General features: G+C 39.9%; 1 protein-coding gene and 1 pseudogene across 4 annotated transcripts in view; both read left to right on the top strand.

Annotated features, from left to right (window-relative positions):
- LOC102776271 (protein NLRC3-like) overlaps positions 1–23,482 on the top strand; it is a 283,171-nt gene that overhangs the window by 21,984 nt on the left and 237,705 nt on the right. Inside the window, exon 5 of one of the 4 annotated variants that reach the window (XM_087837993.1) lies at positions 4,916–4,926. The exons of 2 other annotated variants lie outside the window; for them this stretch is intronic. In XM_087837993.1, the coding sequence (XP_087694119.1) occupies positions 4,916–4,926 (11 nt within the window). Of the gene's footprint in view, positions 1–4,915; positions 4,927–14,511; positions 14,559–23,482 lie in introns of all 4 variants that reach the window. One more of the 4 variants, XM_087837998.1, reaches the window with a different exon arrangement.
- On the top strand, positions 17,496–22,069 carry LOC148105946 (uncharacterized; annotated as a pseudogene).

Below are 23,482 nucleotides of genomic sequence, written 5' to 3'. Positions count from 1 at the left end.
GAATGATTTCAAGCTCACACTTTGTCTAATAAACTTACATCTTTCATTCTTTATACAGGTTGAGGAGCTGTGATTTGTCAGAGATCAGCTGTGATTATCTGGCAGCAGCACTGAAGTCCAACCCCTCCCATCTGAGAGAGCTGGACCTGAGTAACAACAACAAGCTGCAGGATCCAGGAGTGAAGCATCTGTGTTGTTTTCTGGAGCTTCCAGGATGTGGACTTGAAATTCTGAAGTCAGTCACATGTTTTAGTTGTGCTGAGATGAATATGATGTGAAAGTTTTGCTGACACTGTGGATCAGTAGGCCCGCAGACCTCTATACAGGAAGTCTGGTTCTAATCTTTGTAGAACTTCTGATCCCTGATCCTCTGAATCTGACTCAGTAGATAATGCAGAGTTCTGAGCTGATGTGGGTGAGAGGACTCAGGCAGCCTGACAGTTGATGTCCATGTCTTCCCTGCTTGTCCTGATATACATAAACCTGAGTATCCTTGCAGGTCAGATCTTATCAGTCACACCTGTTAGTGCAGCTCTCCTCTAGATTGTAGTGCTTGTTAAACTAGGATGATTTTAGGAGCCTGGACCACTGACTCAAAGGGAGGATATTACTTGGAAAGGCCAAAGCAACCTATTAGAGGTGTTTGCACTAACATAGATAAATACTCAGATTTACACATTTAGTGTCTCACAAAGGGTTAAAAAGTGAATGTGCACAGAGAGGTTGGTGGTGAGATTGGCACTTCCAGCACTGTAGACGTGTTCCAGCTCAGTGTTCATGGAAATAATCCGGAGAGCAGGATTCCTTGATGAATGTCAAATCTTCTTAAAGTTATAATCCACAGGGAAAACTGTGAAACTGTCGATCTGATATTTACTCAGCCAATCAGGTATTTACATGCCCTTCACTGATCTTCAGCCTCACCTTATTATCACCCCCTCTCTCTCTCTCTTTTACATCTGAATTATCTTCACTTCACATTTCAGTCAGTTCAGATTTCATTAGCACGTTCAATTTAGCATAATCCATTTTAATCCAAACACCTTTCTCTTTAAACTCTGTTTAATATACAGATATACTGTCACAGTATATTCAGTACAATCCTCTTTTTCACTGAGTCACACACATTCAGAGATCGGAGTGTCCTGTGTGTGCTGTCATTCACTCACTCTCATATAGCTGAAGTCTGTTTGTACACAGGCTAATCTGGGACTCTCCACCATTTGACCCTAGAAATAAAGAAGCGTCTTGGATGAGAGGTGAAAGGTCAAACTTCTTCAAGAAACTTAAAGAAGTCCAGATGCCTTTTTTTCTAAGCTCTTTAGATGACTGCGAACCTTCACAGACACCTCATAACTGAGACTCTCAGAGCTACCAGCCCTTTGCTACAATCACAAAGCTCTTCATTGAAATCAATGATATCAAAGCTGGAATCAAATGAGTCCAAGTCTTCTGCTGATTCAGCATCACATTCATCTTTGCTCCTTGTTCTGCATCCCCACCATGGACTTCATTCCTTTCCAAGCCAGCCTTGAGTGTCCTTTATTCAACTTATGCTCTGCTTTACTTTTACACGTGATTTTAGCTGCTTTATCTCTCTTTCAACAAGTTTCTGTGCCTCGATCTTTTTCTTCTCTCCCTCATAACAAGACAGCTTCTTCTGACTGAGAATATGTTGGAGTGATTTACTAATCCAGGGCTGATTTTTGGGGAAAATACTTCCTGTTTTCAAAGTAATCCCCATTTTTCCCAGAAAGCAATGTAAGTAGAAATACATGATCTAAGTGAGAACATGAGCCTTTAAAAAGGCTCTTCTGAGGCTGCTGCCAGTGGTCAAACCCTCCAAAAAAGCTCTGTAAGTAAATATGTGATCATAGCTTTAGTTTTTAAATGTTTATTCTAGTTAACACAAATCAGGTGGAACAACTCAAATAAAATATCAAAATTATTAAGTGATCATCGGTACTCAGTTTGTTCAATACTGAATACAATGGAGCACAAATTGTCCACATTTCTGAAATATTTCTGGGTGTAACTGTTACCAAAGTGCAATTTAGACCTGGCCTGTGGTTGTTATCTAAGTGATAATCATCAATTCTACTAAAACAAATACAAAATAAAGAAATTTGACACATTTTGTTGATATCAAAGGCACAATGAACAATTCAGTGTTGTTTTACTTCTGTTCTCTCTTCACTTCTTCTCCTCTGATTCTCTCCACATGTTGCTCTGCATAAGTGCTCAGTTTCCTGACAAAAACAAGATTAAATATTGCTAAATATAAGAGTATCACATTACACTTCAACACAAGTGTTTTATTTTTGTAATTGTTTATCTGTTATTTTTCAGACTGAGTCACTGTGACCTGTCAGAGAGAAGCTGTGAAGCTCTGTCCTCAGATCTCAGCTCTCAGACCTCTAATCTGAGACAGCTGGACCTGAGTAACATTAACCTGAAGGATTCAGGCGTGAAGCTTCTGTCTGAAGGACTGAAGAGTCCACACTGTACACTGGAAACTCTCAGGTGAGATCAAACATTTTTCTTTCATCAACTGACAGAATTAGCAGATTAATAATAACGCAGTCCTCTAATAAGTGGAGATGTGGAGGTGTTTTGAAGGGCAAAATACTCTTTTGTTAACAAGACAGGAAGTAGTTCCTGGGAACTGCTTCGTTTGTTATTGTCTAAGTAGAAACATGATGGTAAAACAGTGAGTTTGCAGAGGTGAATCCACAGCACACAACACAACAGTGCTGTTGCGTGCTGAAAGCAGACTTCTCACAGATTCTGAGACTGCAGGTTTCATCACTGTCCAACCAAAATTCACTGAACCAGCAGTAAATGAACGTCCAAAACTACACTTCATGTTTAAAAAGGTGAACAGATTACACAAAAAAGATGTAAACACAAATCCCCCTATTTGTGTTTACATCTTTTTTGTGTAATCTGTTCACCTGCAGTTTCAGCTGTTTGGTGGTTGTTGAGATGGTTTTGTGAACTTTTAGCTGAGATTCTGACATTTCTGTAGATACTACACATGTCTAATTACTTTGTATAGCATGAATAGCTATAACGAGGTTTTTAACAGTAAGAAAAGTTTTAAAACTTAAGAAAATATAGTTAAAAGTCCAAAACCTTCTACGTCTGGTCGCTTGTGGTAAGGAGCAGATCAAACGAGTAAAGAATTACGTTATAATTATAAATGGCTTCAACAGCACATTCAGGTCTGTGAGACTCATTCAGACACTGAGCCGTGGCTCTGTGCTATATGCACATATTTCTGCATCTCTTCCATTCAGACACACTTTATATAGTTTAATTTATGTAGTATTCAATACTGAACTGTACATTTAGTCTTTTTAGAGGCAGCAAGTTTTATTCTGTGTTTTCATAAAAGCCTTATTTTTATCCATTTACTGCTATTAGGAAGAACATGTGAGGTTTAATAACTGGACGAGTTTGAAACATTTTGTCCTCCACAATGGAAAATGGGTGGAAATAAAAATGGGTCTCACTTTAGCCAGCTACTAATTTTATCAGTTCTACTCTCAGCGTCTCCTGTATATCTCCTATATAAATTCTGCACTCAGCTTGTTGGTCTCCAATATCACTGAAATGCAGCCAGATGCTGCTCATTTTGCCTTTTCACTCTTTCCTGACACGCTTGCATTTCAATACAGCTCCCATTTCTCTGTGTACCTGGTCTCTAACACTACCCTTGCTGTCTATGGGACATTCCCGTCTTCTTTCACATAATGGTATGATCCCAGTCTGTCTCTTAAAGTGTTTGGCCACATGGTTTGCTCATCAGAATAAAACCTCAGCTGTGCTCACATTGATTATCAGCAAGCCTGAAAATTCATCAATATTTGACATATGAAATTATCTCAAGGGCTGGATTTGGCCCAAGGGCCATATGTTTGACACCCCTGGTTTACACGGTTTGGTATTCAATGTACAAGTGAGTTAGCTCTCAGCTAACTAGCAGACAAGCTGACTGCGTCTTTCTAACAAGAGCGTCAGACACTCAGACTGGTTTTCTTTGTGGATGATGATGTATTCTCACACTGATCCTTCATGCTGATGGTGCCATCCACCCACTGCTCCTGGATTCCTCATCATCATCTCCATCAGCCCTCACAATACTCCACCTTCATCAGCTTCATGTTCAGCAGCCTGGATGGACAGTAATTCTTTCCATGGGTTATGGTGGGACATTGAGAGCTGGAGTCAAACAGCAGTGAGAAATGAAAGACTGATTTCTATTTAGTCTTGTGATGTGCAGCTTTGTTCCGAGCATTAAGGCCCAGCAAAGATTACTGAGGTCATAGAGTCACTGATGAAACCTGTGTGCTTATAGAAACTGAAACCAGATGAACCAGAATAGAAGGACATTAAAATGAAGTGTCAGCTACACAAAGGCAAAGGTATTCAGTTGTTGGTGTGAGTTATTTAAATGTAGGATGGAGTCAGACTTTAAGCTGCTGGACTCAGTCACTATATCCTGTTCTCCTCATAGAACCTGGACACACAGACTCACCTGTGACACAGTGACACACAGTGTGGGCTACACACACATTACAAAGTGGATCAGTCACACTTGTGCAATCATTCTTTGTGCTGGGAAACCATGAACACTTTGAATCACCATTAATGGCTTTGTTACAGCAACATTCAATCATGAGTTCAAAAGTAGTGTATTGTGTAGTTATTTTAATAGTACTGCAGTATGAGAAGTGCAACATTCAGTGTGCAGAAACAAATCAGGTGCTTTCTAACAGCAGTGTTCCCTTTAACACAGCAGCAGTTCAAATATTTCTGTCAGTCTGAGCTGAAACATAAATCTAATCAAATATCAAATCAAAGTTCTTTGCCTCTGCCAGGACGTTAACATTTGATCTAGTTTTTTACAAAGTGGCCCTCAGCGTCCAGAGCCACCAACATACCTTTGATCAACAGCAAGTGAACATTTATAAATGTGTGTTTTCAGAACAGGAACCAGCAGAACTGTTGTTCTGTTATCAGGGAGCAGCACAAACGCTAATCAGCTCATTTACTGTGTAGGGACTTTGAGTGTGTGAAGTGTGTGTTTGTGCTGGATTTCCTTTGGAGAATCTCAGTCAGAAACAAGACAAAGAAAAACTCTTTCAATAGTCCAGGTTGAGTTGAAAACATGAACTGCATTTATCTTCCTCTGACTTGACATGTTCTTCCTCCTCTGCACCGAGCCAGCTGCTAAGACTCACAAGCTCATTGACATTTTCTGATGATAAAGAAACTCTCTTCTTCTGTACAATATGAGCAGCAACAGAGAACAACCTTTCACATGTACAGATGTTGCAGCTGTGGCCAAGTACATGTGCTGCATGTTTGGAGCAGCATTCTAATGGACAGGCCTCTGTACTGATGGTGGGCTCTGCTCTGTATCCACCACACTGTTCTCAGCTGAGTCTTCCTCCTGTTCACAATCACACTCTGATGAAGCACCAATAGGGCCAACTTTTTCTCTGGTGGCTCGGTTGTTATTGCTTCCACAGGTTTCCCTCCAACAACCCTCTGTTCCTTCAGTAAGTTCAGTAAGATCTGGGTAAACACTTGAGCTCTTTGAATCTGGCTCCAGTACAGCAGCAGTTTTTCATATATACAATGTTGGCATTTTGCTTGCGTGTCTCCAGGTCTGTTCTGAATGTAGACTTGAATTTGACCACGTAGGCGGGGTCATCATCTGAGCTCTCCATCACCTGAGAGAGATGACAAAACACAGAATCACAGAGCATGAAACCAACGTTTCTCCTCCCAGAAGTTCAGTCACAGACCTGCAACAGAAACAAGAATCAAAGATTCAAATGACGCAGAGCATTCATTTACTTATATTCACAAACATGTCCTCTACATATTCATGCTGTATTTACACACACATACAGAGGCTGTTTGTCTCTCACACACAGACAGGACACTGAGAAATACATCATGTTAAATATACCTGCAGGCTTCCAGCTGTGCACTTTGTCCCTGTTAGCTGTGATTGCCATGGCAACCTTGGTGTTGTGCGCGATGCAGGGACGTGTTCAAAGGAAGACGTCTGGCAGCAGCATCCTATTTGATGCACTATCTGTACTGAGTGTGCTGACTTTATTTCAAATGTCCCACTGCTGTGCAACATGAATCACATGTTCTGCACGTTTCTGTAACTCCCAGGTAACCATGGTTACCCAGCTACGTCCAGTAGTCTCCAGAGAGACCAACAGCAGGTTCATGTTGTAACACCGTGGCTTTCGTAGTCTCTCCTTTTTCTACAGCTCATGTGTTCTTCTTGTGATGGTGCGTCTTGAGGCTAATACATACCGTCATTTGTTGATCCTAAGAACGTTCCTCAGACCGACTTCTTCAACAACACTAATCAGCCTGCAGTTTGTAGCTACTCACTTCACTGTGGCGTTTGTTACCTTGTCTTTCTTTGGTTTATCTAGACTCCTCCCACCAGCTGAATCTACGTAGTCTGCCCAAGTCTCCCACCTCTGTTTGTTTGGGTGGTTTGTTTGCTGCCATCAACAGCGTGTAATGCATTTAAGTGATACTTCAGACATGAAGTACTCCGACGATAAAAAACTCAACTTTGCTAAAAATTAAACAATGGAATAATTAGACTTTGGTGACAAACTGATGTGATCTCCACATTTCCTTTGTTGGACTGTGGGCGAGTGTCAGAACTGAATGTACTGAGTAACATGTAGAGTTTAAATATGTGTCAGTTCCAGTTTTAGAGCTCTAAAGTGCAGCTATCATGTTAGGAATATGTTAGGAATAGACAGTAACACTGAGCACACTGAGGTCAAATCTTTATTTTACCACTCGCTGCATTCTTGATGTTCATGAATTCAGCAGGATCATGATTGTCTGCAGCATTAATCTCATATTTCCATTAAAAGTGTTGAATTTGACTGTTTGATGTTCTTTATGATCTCTGGCACCAGTTCATCTGTAGGCTGAGCTCAGTCCATCCATTTAGTGAAATGATGTTTAAAGGTCTCCTTGTTCTGTGAGCGTGCACAGATCCTGAAGCAAAAAGCCTGGGTTAACAGAGAAATGATCATCACTGTGATGATGCTCATCATCTCTGACTGGGATTTGAGGTTTTGTCAAAGCAGCAAAGAAAGCCTGGCTATGTTGGACTGGGTGTGGAAGCAGCTTCCAGTTTGAGATCATTAGAAAGACCCCATCTCTACTTTGAAGATCAGCTTCAAACTTTCCTTATTGATAAAGCTTATAGTTAGAGCTGGATCAGGTGACCCTGAACCATCCCTTAGTTATGCTGCCATAGAGATGGATAAAAGACGGATTGTTGTTTTGTGTGTCTTCAGTCTGTCAGGCTGTCTGATCACAGAGGAAGGCTGTACTTCTGTGGCCTCAGCTCTGAGCTCCAACCCCTCCCATCTGAGAGAGCTGGACCTGAGCTACAATCATCCAGGTGACTCAGGACTGAAGCTGCTGTTGGCTGGACTGAAGGATCCAGGCTGGAGACTGGACACTCTCAGGTATGGAGAGAATGTCTGATAGAGGAGGAAGAGCTGGAAACATTTCCTGTGTCCTTCACTCACTTCTTGTTTGTTTCCTGCAAATGAAACATGAACAATCACACATGCAGGAATATTTTCAGGGACAGACACACTAGTCTAGCTGGATAGTACATGGATATTTATGTAGGGGTCTCCAAGGAGTCTGTTTGCAGGAACATTAATGATAACTGATGAGTCATGTTGAGAGTTTAATTAAAAGTAGACCTACAGTTAGGTCCATAAATATTTGGACAGAGACAACATTTTGTAACTTCAGATACACTTTATTAGGTCACAGGTGTACTATACCTGAGATAGTGGGCACTGTGTACCTAATAAAGTGTCAGCCATGTGTATGTTTCCCATGCTGTATGTCCACAGTCACAGTGACAGTCAGTTACACTGACAGAAGGATGAAACAAGGCTGTGAATCATTTCAGTCTGTGTGTGTGACAATGAGCCAGACAGTAGCAGCTAACATCTGGAAATGGAAGCTTACTGGAAACTCTACATTCACGGCTGAATTCAAAATAGATTTGATCTCAAGTGCACATTTAGCAGCTAATGCTAATACTGTTTTCCCTTTGCTTTCTACAACTTGAGCAGCTATTGCTAAGTAGGCCACTTTGCTCTGCTAAGGATTTGTGTGACCATGATGGAAACTCTGATAAGTTAATGCTGCTTAGCTAATTCTTTTTATGGGCCCTGTTAGAATCAATATTTCATTCTCATTCTGTTGTTTGAGAACAATATTAACGTTTCACATCATTATAACACAAGACAAAAGGGTATTAGCGTTAGCCACTAATGGGAGCCTACTTGGCATAAACCCTTCACATCGTTATAATGCAAGGGAAAAGAGTCACTTATGGCAGCCTATTTAGCATTAATGTCACATCATTATAACAAAAGAGAATATGGTATTAGCATTAAATGGACTGGTTCTTATATAGCGCTTTTCTACTCTGTCCGAGCACTCAAAGTGCTTTTATACAGCTAATTCATTCACCCAATCACACCCATTCACACAAGCACTTCTAAGTTTAAGTGCTGAGTATCTAACATTCGTACACATTCACACTCCGATGGATGCATCGGAGAGCAACATGGGGTTAGTATCTTGCCCAAGGATATTTGGCATGCAGACTGGAGCAGCCGGGGATCGAACCACCGACCTTCTGATTAGTGGCTGATCCGCTCTGCCACCTGAGCTACAGCCACCATTAGTTGCCAATGCTTATTCACCTAAAATTAACATTAGCCACTAATGGTAGCCTATTTAGCATAAACTTCTTAATGCTAAATGAAGTTAATTAATGCTAAATAGGCTTAACTGGAATGAAGGTAATGTTAGCATCAGAGATGGGCAGTAACGCGTTACTGTAATCTGATTACTTTTTTCAGGTAACGAGTAAAGTAAGGTATTACTATTGCAAAAACGGTAATTAGATTACCATTACTTGCCCGTAGGAATGCTGCGTTACTGCGTTACTAAAACCGTGATTTTTTTGCGAGAATGTCTCATGACAGTGACGTAAGCAAGTGCGATGTTTATGACAACAGCTGTGTGCAGATCAACAATGGATCATATATCGAGTGCAGAGAGAGTATGAGCGTGCAGCGTTTAAAGCGTGGAAGTCCTGACCTTACTTTGAGTTTGATTCCATAAAAAGTGACAAAAACATTAGCATCCGTTGTGCATGGGAAGAAAACGTATTTTTACAGTGAAAAGCCCCCCCTAAACTTCCAAGCAAGCACCGAGTGCGCTACGATGTAATGGGAAATTCACAGAGAAACTCGCGGATTCTTCAACTGACCGCGGCACACCTGCACCAGTGTAAACCTCTGCCTACCCTACTCCTGCTTTACAGGTGAAAATAGAGCAACAGGACCATTAGTCTTTGATGTTATTTATTTTCTGCTGTGTTTTACTTGCATCTATTTAAAAGAGTGAGTGTAAACACATACAAAAAAATATTTTATGTGCAGAAAATAAGTTTAAATGTTAAACAAATTTCTTCCAGTCAGAGAATGTTGCATATAATAAAATTTTTGCTTGATGCATAAAGTTAAAAGATTAAAACTAATAAAACAAGTTTTAAAAAGGGACATTTCCATTTGATTACATTTTGTATGATGATTATGTAGAAAAAGCAGAATTGGGCTGAAAGATCTATCGCTTTATCACCTATTCAGGTTGTAAATTGTGTTTTTAAAAAGTAAGTAACTAAGTAATTAATTACTTTTGAAAATAAGTAATCAGTAAAGTAACGGGCTTACTTTTTTGGGGAAGTAATCGGTAATTAGTTACTGATTACTTTTTTCAAGTAACTTGACCAACACTGGTTAGCATTAGCTGCTGATATTGTTAAAAGGTAAGCTAAAACATTGCTAGCAGCAGCAGATAATGCTAGCACACATAATAATTAGCATTACCTAATAATGGCAGCCTTCTTAGCATTAGCTTCTTATATTGTCATAATGCAAGGGAAAAGAGTTGGCAAAAACATTGTTAGCATTAGTGGTTAATGCTAATTCACCTAAATTAGCATTAGCTAATGATGGCTTGGTACTCAGCATTAGCTACTAATATTGATTTAAAGCAAGAAAATATGGTATTAGCATTAGCTTTTAATGCTTTTTCATCTAAAATTAGAATTAGCCACTAATGGCGTCCTATTTAGTGTTAACTCTTCACATCGCAGGGGAAAAGTTAAAATTGAATAAAAAAATTGTTCATATTAGCTACTCGTATTGTTAAAAAGTAACAAAACAAATTGTTAGCAAAAGGGGATAATGCTAATTCACCAAAAATCAGTATTAGCTAATAACGGCAACCTACTAAGTATTAGCTGGTCACATTGTTATAAAGCAAGAAAATATGGTATTAGCATTAGCTGCCAATTCCTATTCACCTAAAATTAGCATTAGCCAGTAATGGCAGTCTACTTAGTATTAACTACTCACTAATATAATGCTAATTCACATCAAATTAGCATTAGCTGCTAGCATCAGCCTACCTAGCACTAGCTGCAAACATTGTTAAAAAGGAAGGAAAAGTGTTACCATTACCCAATAATGCTAAACCTGCATCAAATTTGCATTAGCTAATAACAGCAGCCTTCTTAGCATTAGCTGCTCACATTGTTATAATGCAAGGGAAAAGAATTAACATTAGCGGAGGATGCTAATTCACGTCAAATTAGAAAATATGGTATTAGCCTTAGCTGCTAATGGTTATTCACCTAAAATTAGAATTGGCCACTAATGGCATCCTATTTAGCATTAAGTCTTCACATTGCAGGGGAATGAAAAATAGTGTTCACATTAGCTACTCATATTGTTAAAAAGTACGAAAAAAAAATTGTTAGCATAAGCGTTTCTGCGGAATTAGCATAATGCTAATTCACCTAAAAATAGATGAGGCTAAATGAGGCTAACTTGCATTAAATTAGACTGCTGTTATTAGTTAATGCTATTTAGAAGTAGCTGCTCACATTGTTAGAAAGCAAAGGAAAACGATATGAGCATTAGGTTCCAATGCGTATTTGCCTTTAATTAGACGTAGGTGCTAATGGTGGCCTACTTAGCATTAGCAGCTCAGATGTTGTAATGCTAGGAAAAAGAGTGTTAGCATTAGCTACTCACATTGTTAAAAAGTAAGTGTTAGCATTAGTGCATAATGCTAATTCACATCAAATTAGCATTAGTTAATAACGGCAGCCTATTTAGCATTAGCAGATAATGTTGACCTTGGCCCACTGGAAAAGTTAAGAACTAAAGATTTAGGAGTGTTTCTAAAAAGTTCTTTCTCATTTGAGAAACAAATTAATTCTGTTATTAAAACCAGCTGTAAGGTTTATATTGTTGATTGTCATTTATGCTTAGAAATATTTACTCATATATGCTTAGAGTTGTATAATTGATTGCATGATGATAGAGGTTTGATCCTTAGTAGTTTGTAAAGACTTTGTGTGCCTTCCAGAGTGCTCTGGCATGCACACACCACTTGGGGCCATGAAAGAGGTCGTACCCTCTCTTACTGATTTGTGGTGTAGGACAGGGGTCTCAAACTCAATTTAGCTGGGGGCCGCTGCAGGCAGAGTCTGGGTGAGGATGGGCCGCATTAGGTTTTCCACAAGAAAGGCATGGTTAAAAAATTCCAATCTTCTCAAATTTCTTTATTTATTTTTTTACACAAAACATGAAAAATAAATAAACAAATGAAGAGTTAATAAGAAAATAAATCAATCTGTAATAAATAAAACAATAATAAGATATTTTTAGTCAGTGAACTTATGAGTTTTTTTTCAGTCTTCTATATCTGCTGTATTTAGATTGAAATGTCTGTATTAACAGTTCTATAACCTTCTTCTGAACTTGAATGGAACATTGTAGAAAATGAACTGTTCTTCTGAACATGGCTTCTCTTGCCTACTCCTTGCTGCTAGAGACCTGGCAGCGTTTCCTCTCGCATAGCTGAGCCAGATTTGGCCTGAGGGAGGAAGCAGTTGCGACCCTCAGTATGTCTTGAAGATGTTCAGCCGTAAGTCTGGACCTGTACTTGGACTTATTGAAGTTCAAAGTGGAGAAGAGCTTTTCGCACAAGTATGTGCTACCAAAAAGGCACATGGTCCGCTTGAACATTGGGGAAAGCCGAGGGAAACTAGGGCTCAATTCTCTCAAAAATTGTCCAAGCTTGTCTGCTTTTCCACTCACCTCTCTGAACTTTGCTTTGAGTTCAGAGTTGCACTGCAGCTCAATGAGCTCCATTTGAAGCACAGAAGGGGCATCTTGCACATCAAAGGAGAAGGGGTCCGCAAAAATTTGAAAGGTGGCTCTGTGTGTCTTGAAGTCAGCAAATCTGTGATCAAATTCCTCCTGTAGCCTCAAAATGACATCAACATACTTGTCAGCACTGAATGGTGTGCCTGCATCCACGAGTGCCTTGCATGCTGGGAAATGGCAAAGGTTTGTCTGAGAGAGCTGAGCTTTCCAGAGCGCAAGTTTTGTGGAGAATGCTCTCACGTTGTCATAGGCAGCACTGACAAGTTGCCCCTGGCCTTGTAACGTCTTGTTCAGTACATTAAGCTCATGTGTTATATCAACAAGAAAAGCTAAGTCCATGAGCCATTTGGGATCAGTTAGCACAGGAACACTAACTCCATCCTTCTCCATGAAGGCTTCACTTCTGCTCTCAACTCAAAAAGTCTCTTTAATACATTTCCCCTGCTGAGCCAACGTACCTCAGTGAAGTCGAGCACATCCCCATATTCTGACTCCATTTCCTCTCAAAAAGCACAGAACCTTCGGTGCTTTAAGCCCCTGGATCTGATTTGGTTGATGCATTTCACAACAATAGACATCACATTGTCAAACTTCAGGCATTTGCTGCAAAGGACCTGCTGATGGATAATGCAGTGCAGAGCAATGGCCTCCTCCACGCCTTCCTCTTCCAGTTTTTTTTGAACAAGTGCCACCAGTCCATTTTTCCTCCCTGTCATTGATGGCGCTCCATCTGTTGTTATTCCAACAAACCTCTTCCATGGCAAACCAACATTCTCAATGGCATCACACAGCTTGTAAATATCTGCTGAGCGGTGGTCTGGCCATGCATTGGAATTACTGTGAGCAGCTCCTCCATCACTTCAAAACTGTCATCAACACCACGGACATACATTGGGAGCTGGGCAGTGTCGGTGATGTCTGTGGTCTCATCAAGAGCGACTGAGTATACACTGAAACATTTGGCTTTCTCACACAGTTGGTCATAAATGTCACTTGACAGGTCAGAAATGCGATCTGCTGCGGTGTTGGCAGAAAGGCTGATGTTGCTAAACTGACCTTTCTTTCCCGGACAGACTATATTTGCAGCCTGCAATATGCACTTTTAGACAAATTCACCTTCTGTGAATGGCTTCCCTGCTTTAGCAATCATCTCACTAACCACGTGGCTTCGACTGCTGCATTATTCTCTTTGGTTGCTTTCTTGAAGAAATCTTGCTGCCTCAGTAGATCTGTTTTAAGACTGGCAACCCGGTTCGCTCTCTCATCTCCCTGGTATTTTGCATCCACCTCTGGTTAAGTATAAGAGCCCTTTGTTAGGGGGACCACTGGACTCTTAGCACCGGCTTTGGGGTCACAGGGTCACATCTGGAACACACACACACACACACACACACACACACACACACACACCTACACTATGCACAGACTGGTACTCTTTGTTCATACCTGTGTAAGACGTCATATGTTAATGAACTTATGCATATTCATGTAACCTCAATAAAGAGCAGTGTTACGAGGGAGCAGACGAGAGCGACTGAGGTCAAGTGAAGGAACGGCGCTGTCACAGTTCTCTCCCTCATGAATTGTCTGGTTCCAGCGGTGGGTCTGTGCTAGACGACCCATCACCAGCTTTTTCCAGCTTTTTCCACTGGTTACCAGTACGTGGTAGAATCCACTTCCAGATCTTGTTGTTTGTCTTTAAATCTCTGAATGGATTGGCTCCATCTTATCTCTCTTTAACAAAATAATCCAAGTCGAGCCCTCAGGTCTGCAGATAAGTAGCTTCTGACCAGAACTAGACGTAAAAACAGAGGTGAGCTTTATCGATGGCTGCAGCCAAACTCTGGAACAGTCGCCCTTCACATCAGGTCGTCACCAACACTCGACATTTTTAAAACCCGGTTGGAAACACATTTGTACTCTGTAGCTTTCAATTCTGACGAGTCTTTATAGTAATTACTGTGTATGTTTCCTATTTTCTCTCTACTCTGTGCAGCACTTTGGCTCAAGCTGTTTTTAAATGTGCTGATAAATAAATGTAGATTTCTTTGAATAAAACAGTGGAGCCGAGCTTTGAGCTCAGTGTGTAACAGTGTGTGTATGAGAGCCATGTAATGTCCATGTGTGCATGCTGACTGTGCTGCTCTGACCCCCCTCCTCCTTTCAGGGTGGAGCCTGCTGGAGTCCGATGGTTGAGACCAGGTCTGAGGAAGTGTAAGTGTGTTTTTAATGGGATTCATGAAAACAAAGCAGCACACATTCAACCATCTTCATCATGTCAGGAGTCATCATCAAAGTGTCAATCAATGAACAGATGATGGATCAATAACTGCAGCTGGATTGTGTTTGTTCTCTCCATCAGATTCCTGTCAACTCACAATCGACACAAACACAGTGAACAAAAGGCTCCAACTGTCTGACAACAACAGGAAGGTGACACGTGTGGAGGAGGTTCAGTCATATCCTGATCATCCAGACAGATTTGATGTTCCTCAGCTGCTGTGTAGAAATGGTCTGACTGGTCGCTGTTACTGGGAGGTCGAGTGGAGAGGAGACGTTTTTATATCAGTGAGTTACAGAAGCATCAGAAGGAAAGGAGGCAGAGACTGTGTGTTTGGAAACAATGATCAGTCCTGGAGTCTGGAGTGCTATGGTGGTATTGGTTATTCTGTCAGGCACAATAACAGTCGAACATCCATCTCCTCCTCCTCCTCCTCCTCCTCTGTCTCTAACAGAGCAGCAGTGTATGTGGACTGTCCTGCTGGCACTCTGTCCTTCTACAGAGTCTCCTCTGACACTCTGATCCACCTCCACACCTTCAACACCACATTCACTCAAACTTTTTATCCTGGGTTTGGGTTCAGTTCCTTGTCTCCTGGTGCCTCAGTGTCCCTGTGCTGAGTGGGGTGTAAAGAGTGTCTCCTGTTACAGAAACACTCTGACTGTTGAACAGATAGTTCAGTCTGTACATGTCTGTCTCTTTCACTCACAAACACGTTTTCAGATTCATGGACTCAATCAGTTGATGTTTGAAACTCTTCTAAATGATTCCTTGTAAACTTCTTCCTCTTCAGTCACAAACAAACAGGAAGTGATGTCACATGTGTTCCTGTCCACACAGCAGAATGAGTCTATTGCTGACAGTGATGTACAAACAGAGTGAGCATTTCTGAGGCCCAAAATAAACTGAGTAGTTCACTGAATGAACAATGGACTGTGAGCTCAGTTCCTTCATCATTAGTATGGATTATATATGTATATGTATTATATTAGTATCATATATATCAGGTGCTGCTGCTGCTGGTTTCAGTCATTGTGCAAATGTGCTGTTTGTAAGGTTGTAAAGCTGCAGTCAGCTGAGACTGAAGAAGTCACCTGATCAGTGAGCAAACGTTTCTGAAAACGTCCAGATGAACAGAATCAACCTTTTGGGATCAGCCAGCAATGCAGCATCATTGTTGTTCAGGTTCAGAGGTTTGCAGGAATGAACTGATGACCAGAAACAGCTGCAAAGTCCAATTAATTATATAATATTATATAATTAATAATATATATTATATATAATAATATTATTATATATGTATATGTATCGTTTGACTGGCCGGATCAGTGTTGTTATTCTTGGATTACCTCCTGTATCCCTCTTTAATATTTGAACCCTTAACAGTATATAACATACTATAACCTATATAACTATATGTATAGTGTATTATGTAGGTTTTAGAGCTGGGGGTAGAATTGCTGATGGCCTGGTTGTTATTTATGTTCCCCATGGTTCACCAGCTCTCACACAACATCAGCACCAATGATCCACGTCCTTATAAACCTCTGAATCAGGTCCTGAAGCTGTGACGTCCTGAGTGAAGACCTCACTGATCACATGACTCTGGTCACCTGACTCAGTGTTTCTGAAGCAGTGTGCTGGGTTTTTAAAAATACGTGGCTGCTGCCTGATGTTGGGCCCACAGAGGAAGATGACTCACTCGCTCTTCTTCACTTCCTCCTTAAACATGTGGAAGGAGAGCAAAGTGCTGCCAGACTCTTATTTCTGACAGGAACAGAAGAAACCACAGCAAACTGTTCCAGTTCTTCATCTTCATCACAATCTATTTATTTCTGATGGTGTCTTCAGTCTGAGGGTTTGAAGTTTCCATGTCTGTGTGATGTGTGGTGTGAAGGCTGCTGGTTAAACTGGGACTCACTGTTTAAAGCACTGAGTGCTCATAGAGAGATGCTCCATGAGTCCCAGTACAGACTACAAACATGGTGGAAACTTAGCTTTGATATCCACACACTCTGCACGTCTGTGAGTAACTGTGATGAAGATGTGCAGAGATCTGTGTACAAACAGGAGAAAGACTGTAAAGACTCTGTGCTTCTAACAGCCTCTGTTAACATATGTGAGGCTGTTTGTTGTTGTTGCCATGGAGCTTTTCACTGTTTGGGTCAGCAGGTCATGTGATCAGGTTTGTTCTGTGAAAGCTGGACGATGGTTCAGTGTCAGGGTTTGTTTGCATTCATCAATAAATATCTAAATAAATCAAAGACTCCATGTTTGTTCTTTCATCATGTGACCTCTGCTCATCCATCTCTGTGTGTATCAGGATACATTTAGTTCATAATACACAGAAAAATCAGAGTTATTACCTGTAATAAATGTGAAAGTAAAGATTCCTGCAGTGATAACCAGGCAGGACTCAAACACATCCAAGCTGTCACCACGGTAACAGCACCGTCCATCCACAGGTGAGGGGAGGAGCAAAAAGAGGGACTTTCACCATTTTATACTAAAAACACTCAACTAATGTTTCTAATATGAAACAAATAAGCCCACATTAATGTGAGCATTTATTCAATAATAATAATAATGATTTCCTCCTGATCTCATTTCCATAGCAGAGAAAACTGTGGTGTATATTGAGGTGGAGGGTGTGGTCTATGGCTCAGGTGTAGAGTGACAGTGTTGTTTATTAAAATAAGATCGCATTAACAGTTTGAACGTAGTTACAGTCAGCAGTGAATATAAATGCTAAAACTGAATATATTGCATAGTGTCCCCCCCTCATTAACAAATGGTTCAGCCCACAGCAGGACCGGCTTTCTTCTTGTTTTCAGTAGCAAGCGATGCTCATGATTGTGCCAGAGCACATTTTGAACAACACCATGGGAATTTCGGATTTTACACAGGTGCACAGTAAAAAATGGAGTGTCAATATTTCAGTGTAAACCTATTTTAACCTAGAGAGAGTATTTACAACTCTGTGAGGAGTAAAGCAGCTCTAACGTCAGAGTTAAAAGTCAGTGTTCTGTAGACACGGAGTGAAGACTTAACTCCACACAGTGTTGATTAGTACCAGTCCGCAGGCGCGCGGTCTGAGAGCTGTGACGCACGCGGAATTTTCTCCGAAGAGCTGCCACAGTCAGGTAAGTTAAGTTAACATTCCCATACTGGTAACATTGTTTAGTCATTTTTAAACTAAATAGCTTTTTATAGTTGCACTGATGTCGAGTGAGGACATGTTAGCAGCATTTACCCACAGGTTTAATGATATTGTCGAGTAGCTACATGCTAACCGTTGCTAAAAGTTCAAATGTTCGTTATCTTCTCACTGAGTTAAGATTAACCTAAAACATGTTAACTATGTATTTCTTCTAAGTGCAGCTTAGATAATATTATTGTCACATGTCTAATGGGATAGTTTTAGCAACTAAATGACCGTTTAATAGTAAGCTAATAATCGCTAATTAGCTTCGAAGAAACTATCAGAAAAAGTGGGACATTACAATAAAGTTTACTCTACTGATTTATATTCTTTTAAGCAAATGCCAAAGGCATACACTAATTTAGAATTAATTTAGATTATTTTGTATAAATTAACTGACAGCAATGTTAATGATATGTTAATATACATTAATTGTTCACAGAAATAAAGCGAATTGCAGTAAGTTGACCAATACTTGATAAGTAGACTAAAGTTATTAAACAATATTAGATGTTAGTCACACTTGGTCCATTTGCAGTAACACTGGTTGATAAAGGATCTTTATTAGCAGTTAATCTGTTACTTATTTCTTCATACTGTAGCTGCTAAGTAATATTAACTTTTAACTGCTTCTATTTTGTATAGAAACTAAAGCTCTAAAGTACATCCACAGTCTTAAACTCTTTCCTTTATTATTTTTTTCTCTTTGTTTTGTGAACAGAATATGTTGCTGCGTGTTTTGTTTGGTGGGGAGCAGAAGTATGTTAGGCTGTCTGACCTGACATTTGATGCTTTCATGAAAGAAGGTTAGAATATCAGGATAAAACAAGATAACAATGTTTACCTGGTCAATATACCAGCTTAATTATAAGCTTAATTATATTCTTACTCAACTACCTAAGTTGATAATTGTTTCTACTTCAACAATGAATGAGAATTACCTATATGCTTAAGCTTCAGCTCATCAATATTTTGTGAAGACATAGCCTTACTCTACCATTTAATAAGAATATGCATGGCCTTTTTTTTTTAACAATTTCTGTAACATTTCTTTTCTCTTATCTTACTTCAGTGTGCCTAAAATTTAACATAGCAGAAGGCAGACAGCTAGATATGAAGGTGTTTGACCAGTCTGACACAGAAGTAGACGCAGAGGTGTTTGAAGAAATAGTGAAGGGGTCACCTGTAACCTTCCGAGTCATGCTGAGCAATGAAGAACTTGGTAATCACTCACATACGTATATGTTTATATTAAATATAAAGGTTGAGATTGAAGCATTAACAGTTCAATTTAATGCTTCTGCTTTGGTCATGTTCCTTAATGCACAGGTGTATCTCTATCATCATCATCATCTTCTCCATCTGATGATACAATCATGCTAAACTTCACAATGTGTGAACCTCCTGAAGAAGCAGCCACCACTGAAGGAAGACAACCTAAAAGGCCATGCCATATAAACTATGAAGCAAAAGCTGTGGGTAGTGAACATTGTTAGCCTAATTTGCATGTTTGATGTGAAGTGTTTTTATGTAATCATTTTCCAGTTTTTCTCAAGGTTTAAAACATTTCTGACTTCATATTTTATGTCTATTTAAGCTGATTGAAAAAATCCTAACAACAAAGCCTGGTGGTGAACACATCATACAAGAGTATGCAAAAACCAAATCTCTGACAGATGATAAACATACTTGCTGCTGAGATGACAGAAGCACATGGGTAAGAATCATAAATGTAGTCTATAAAGAAACATTTTTACTATTATTTTTAATTGTGATGTTCAATGCCAATTGAGTGACGGTCATCACTGAATTTATACATTAGGACATCTCCCCCTAAAAGTGTAAGAGTGATGTATGCGCAGGGGATTGTTGCTCTGTTTCCATATCTGGAAGACCCATATTCACAACATGGATATGTAAGTAAAGGGGACCTTGCAACATTAAACACATAGTTGTCCTCAGAAATGTTGATAACATTCTGCTTGTATTTAATTACATAGGAACATTACTATGATCCAGAGAGCGCTTCAGGATACCTTGCGTGGCGGTTGAAGACCATTCAAAGAAAAGCTGCAGAGGAAAGAAGTGTCTCACTTTCCAAATCTCCTAAAAGTAAGTTCACTTGTGATTGAAATGATTCTGATCTAATTTGTAGGTAGGAGTCAATCAAATAGTTTTTTCTTAAGTTGGCGGGCCAGGCCGTGGTCGATCCAGACCACTCACCACTGAGACAGTGTTATCAGATGAGGATGTAAAAGCAGCTATTGCGCTTTTGAGACACTCTGCTGATGAAGACACTATCCGTGAAAAGATGAAAGCTACCTTCATTTATCGGCATTCAATGGTCAGCGATGATAAGAATGCAGCAGATGTCTTCACAGTCTTCCCGCGGTTTCTGGACACACCAGGACTGGTAAGACATCTTCATTTGTTGAATCACTGAAATATTCCATGCAGCTTGCAGTTTCACTCATTACACCTCTCTTATCTTCTGTTTTTGCATTATAGATAGAACAAGATTTCCTGTTTGATGAGGTCACTGCCAACAAATTCTTGGAGAGGTGGCCCATCGATCTCAAATCAAAGATTGTAAAGGAAAGTCATGGACTTGTACCCACCTCGGAGCTCTTGGAGTTGATGTGCAATGCCGAGTCAGCTACTGAAGTTGAGAATGGTATGACTCTGACTGTTTTTATCTGCCATTGTTGGTTATATAGGTAATTCTGTCTATTGAATGTATTTTTGGAGTAATTCTTTGTTTATTGGTCTGTAGGCTGGGACAGTGACATGTCTGCTATCTTGCTGCTGCTACATCTGCTACCGCCATCTGCACAAGGGCGAAAGAGACCAGGAAAGATGTCTGCATCTCAAGCTGTCGATAACCTCATCAAATTCCTAAAGGTATGTTATTTAAAATATATATTCCATCACCGCCATTGTAATGTACAGTAAGGTGATCTAATCTAATGGGATAGTCACTAAATACTGCTGTTTAATGTGTTGTTGTAGGCTGGAACCAGTGTACAGCAGCATCTAGACAACATCACCCGAAGCAGTCAGCCCTACCTTCTTGCTCAGGGACCCACAAGAAGCAGCATTCACACCTTCTTCATTGTGATTGACAAGCATGCACTTCCATGTAAAGCGACAGGTTCAGTAGGAGCCCTTGATGAACTCTTTAAGGCCCATTATGTCTTTGATACGTCTTACAGTTCATCCCTGACCAACCTTTTCACTTTTCTGCAAACAACCATTTACAACATTGATGTTGGGGAAACAAAGGAAACTCCCAGAGTTGCAGAGTTGCGAGCAAGAATGGTGCGTTAGTATCCATTGAGATCAAAATAATGAAGTGCTTTCTTTGCAAAAGTGATCATGGTAGACCAAACAGCCTTGTAAAACACCTTAAGGTAATTCATGGTCTCTGTACTGGCAGGACACTATATCTCAAATGTGGCCAAGTGGGATGCTCACGTTCTTTTAGTCGTTTTTCTGGCTTTAGAAAGCACCTGAACAAATGCCACGTAAGCAGTTCATTTGATTCTGCAGAACTAGATTTTTCACCAGTTCAAAGTGTTACGGACACAAGTACTGCTGCTAATGATGATGTGGTGCCTGAACATTTAGAGGCTGAGTGGGAATTATCTTCAGCAGACCTTGTAAATAGTTGTGCAGCTGTTATTTCTGATCTAAAGGCAGCAGGTGTAGGCCAAAGTGTAGTGAATCCTGTAGTGAATTCCATGGAAGAGATTGTTCAAGATATCCAACAACATGCTAAAGAAACAGTCATTAAGCATGTATTTAGTAATGAAAGAGAAACAGAAATGTGCAAGAAAGTTGAAGCATGTTTTGATGAGTTAGAGAATCCTTTCTCAGTTCTTAATTCGGAGTACAAGAGGTCAAAATATTTATCAGACAAGTGGGAAACTGTAGAACCAGTTGAATGTGTAATTGGCTCAAGATTTGACACAAGGCGAAATAAAAAGACTGGAACATATGATCAGGCAGTTGTTCAAGATAAATTCATGTATGTTCCAATATTATCAACATTGGAATCAATATTTAAGAGTCAGCATGTTGGAGAAATGTTGAAAAAATCCGACACTTGTGATTCAAGACTCAGAGATATTTGTGATGGATCTCTATTGAAGACTCTTTTTTCAACAGAAAAGCACACAGTTCAGATCCAAATGTTCTATGATGACTTTGAGGTTGCAAATCCTCTTGGTTCCAAGCGAGGTATTCACGAGTTGGGTGCAGTATATTTTACCTTAAGAAACCTCTCTGCCAAATGGAATTCATTTTTGGCCAACATACACCTTTGTGCCTTATTTCATGCACAAGATCTGAAACGTTATGGTTTTAGTGAAATTCTTGCTCCTATTGTTCGAGACATTAAAGTGTTAGAGAGCGATGGTATTGAGATTCCACTGTTTGGTGGTTATGTTCGTGGTAGTGTGGTACAGGTCACTGGTGATAATTTAGGCTTACATAGCTTGTTTGGTCTGGTGGAGTCTTTCAGTGCAAGGTACTGTTGCAGGTTTTGTTTAGCTGAAAAAGACGACTTTCAAACAGAATTCTCTGAAGATTCCCCCAAAATAGTGTTGCGCACCAAAGACAACCACACTGCTCACTGTCAGGAAATGTCTAATAATCCATTGCTTCCTTATGTTTTTGGTGTAAAGAGTTCATGCTTATTGAATTCACTGACATATTTTCACACAACTGAGAACTTCTCAGTTGATGTGATGCATGATGTTTTGGAAGGAGTGGCCCAGTACGAACTGAAGTTATTGTTTTTGTATTTAAAAGAACAACATCTTACATTGGGAGAACTGAATTTGAGAATACAAAGTTTTGATTATGGATTCATGGAGAAAAACAATAGGCCAGTGGCTGTGAATTTAGGTGGAGAGTCTAATGATCTGGGACTGAATGCTATTCAGACATGGTGCTTACTGAGGAATGTTCCCCTCATGTTTGGAGATTTGGTAACCTCTACTGACCAACATTGGGGCCTACTACTTTTATTACTACAGATAGTTAATATTGTATTTTCTCCTATGTTATCTCAAGGTATGTGTGTATATTTAAAACATTTGATTGTGGAACACCACAAACTGTCCAAGATGTTGTATCCCCAGAAAAACCTTTTACCAAAGCACCATTTTCTTATCCATTATCCTCGCTGCATCCAAAAAATAGGGCCTGTACTTCATAGTTGGTGCATGCGCTATGAAGGTAAGCACAAGTTTTTCAAGAAACAGCTCAAATCATTCAGAAATATCACCAAAACGCTGGCCAAAAAACAGCAGAATTATATGGCATACATTTGGCAATCTTCAACAGCCTTTAGTCGGTTAGACATTGGTCCAGGAAAAATGGTGTCTTTAGATATGGTAAAAGGAGGTTCTGGAATTTCAATAGCAATGCAACTGCCCAATAGAGTTCAAGTTATGAAAGTGAACTGGGCTAAACAGAATGGTATTGTTTACCGCCCGCATTTGGTTATTTGTGGCAGTGTCTGAAATGCCTGTTTTACCAGATTGAGTCAGTTCTGATAATACACGAGAAACTGGTACTTCTCACTTTGCCATTATGTACAGTAGCCTTTCAAGAACATTTCCATGCCTATGAGTTGACCAGGACAAAGCA

This window comes from Neolamprologus brichardi, chromosome 3 (assembly GCF_056152115.1).
Source record: "Neolamprologus brichardi isolate AB-2024 chromosome 3, ASM5615211v1, whole genome shotgun sequence".
Lineage (NCBI taxonomy): Eukaryota > Metazoa > Chordata > Actinopteri > Cichliformes > Cichlidae > Neolamprologus > Neolamprologus brichardi.
Note: the sequence above shows the minus strand (reverse complement) of the source record. Positions and strands in the feature narration are given on the sequence as shown.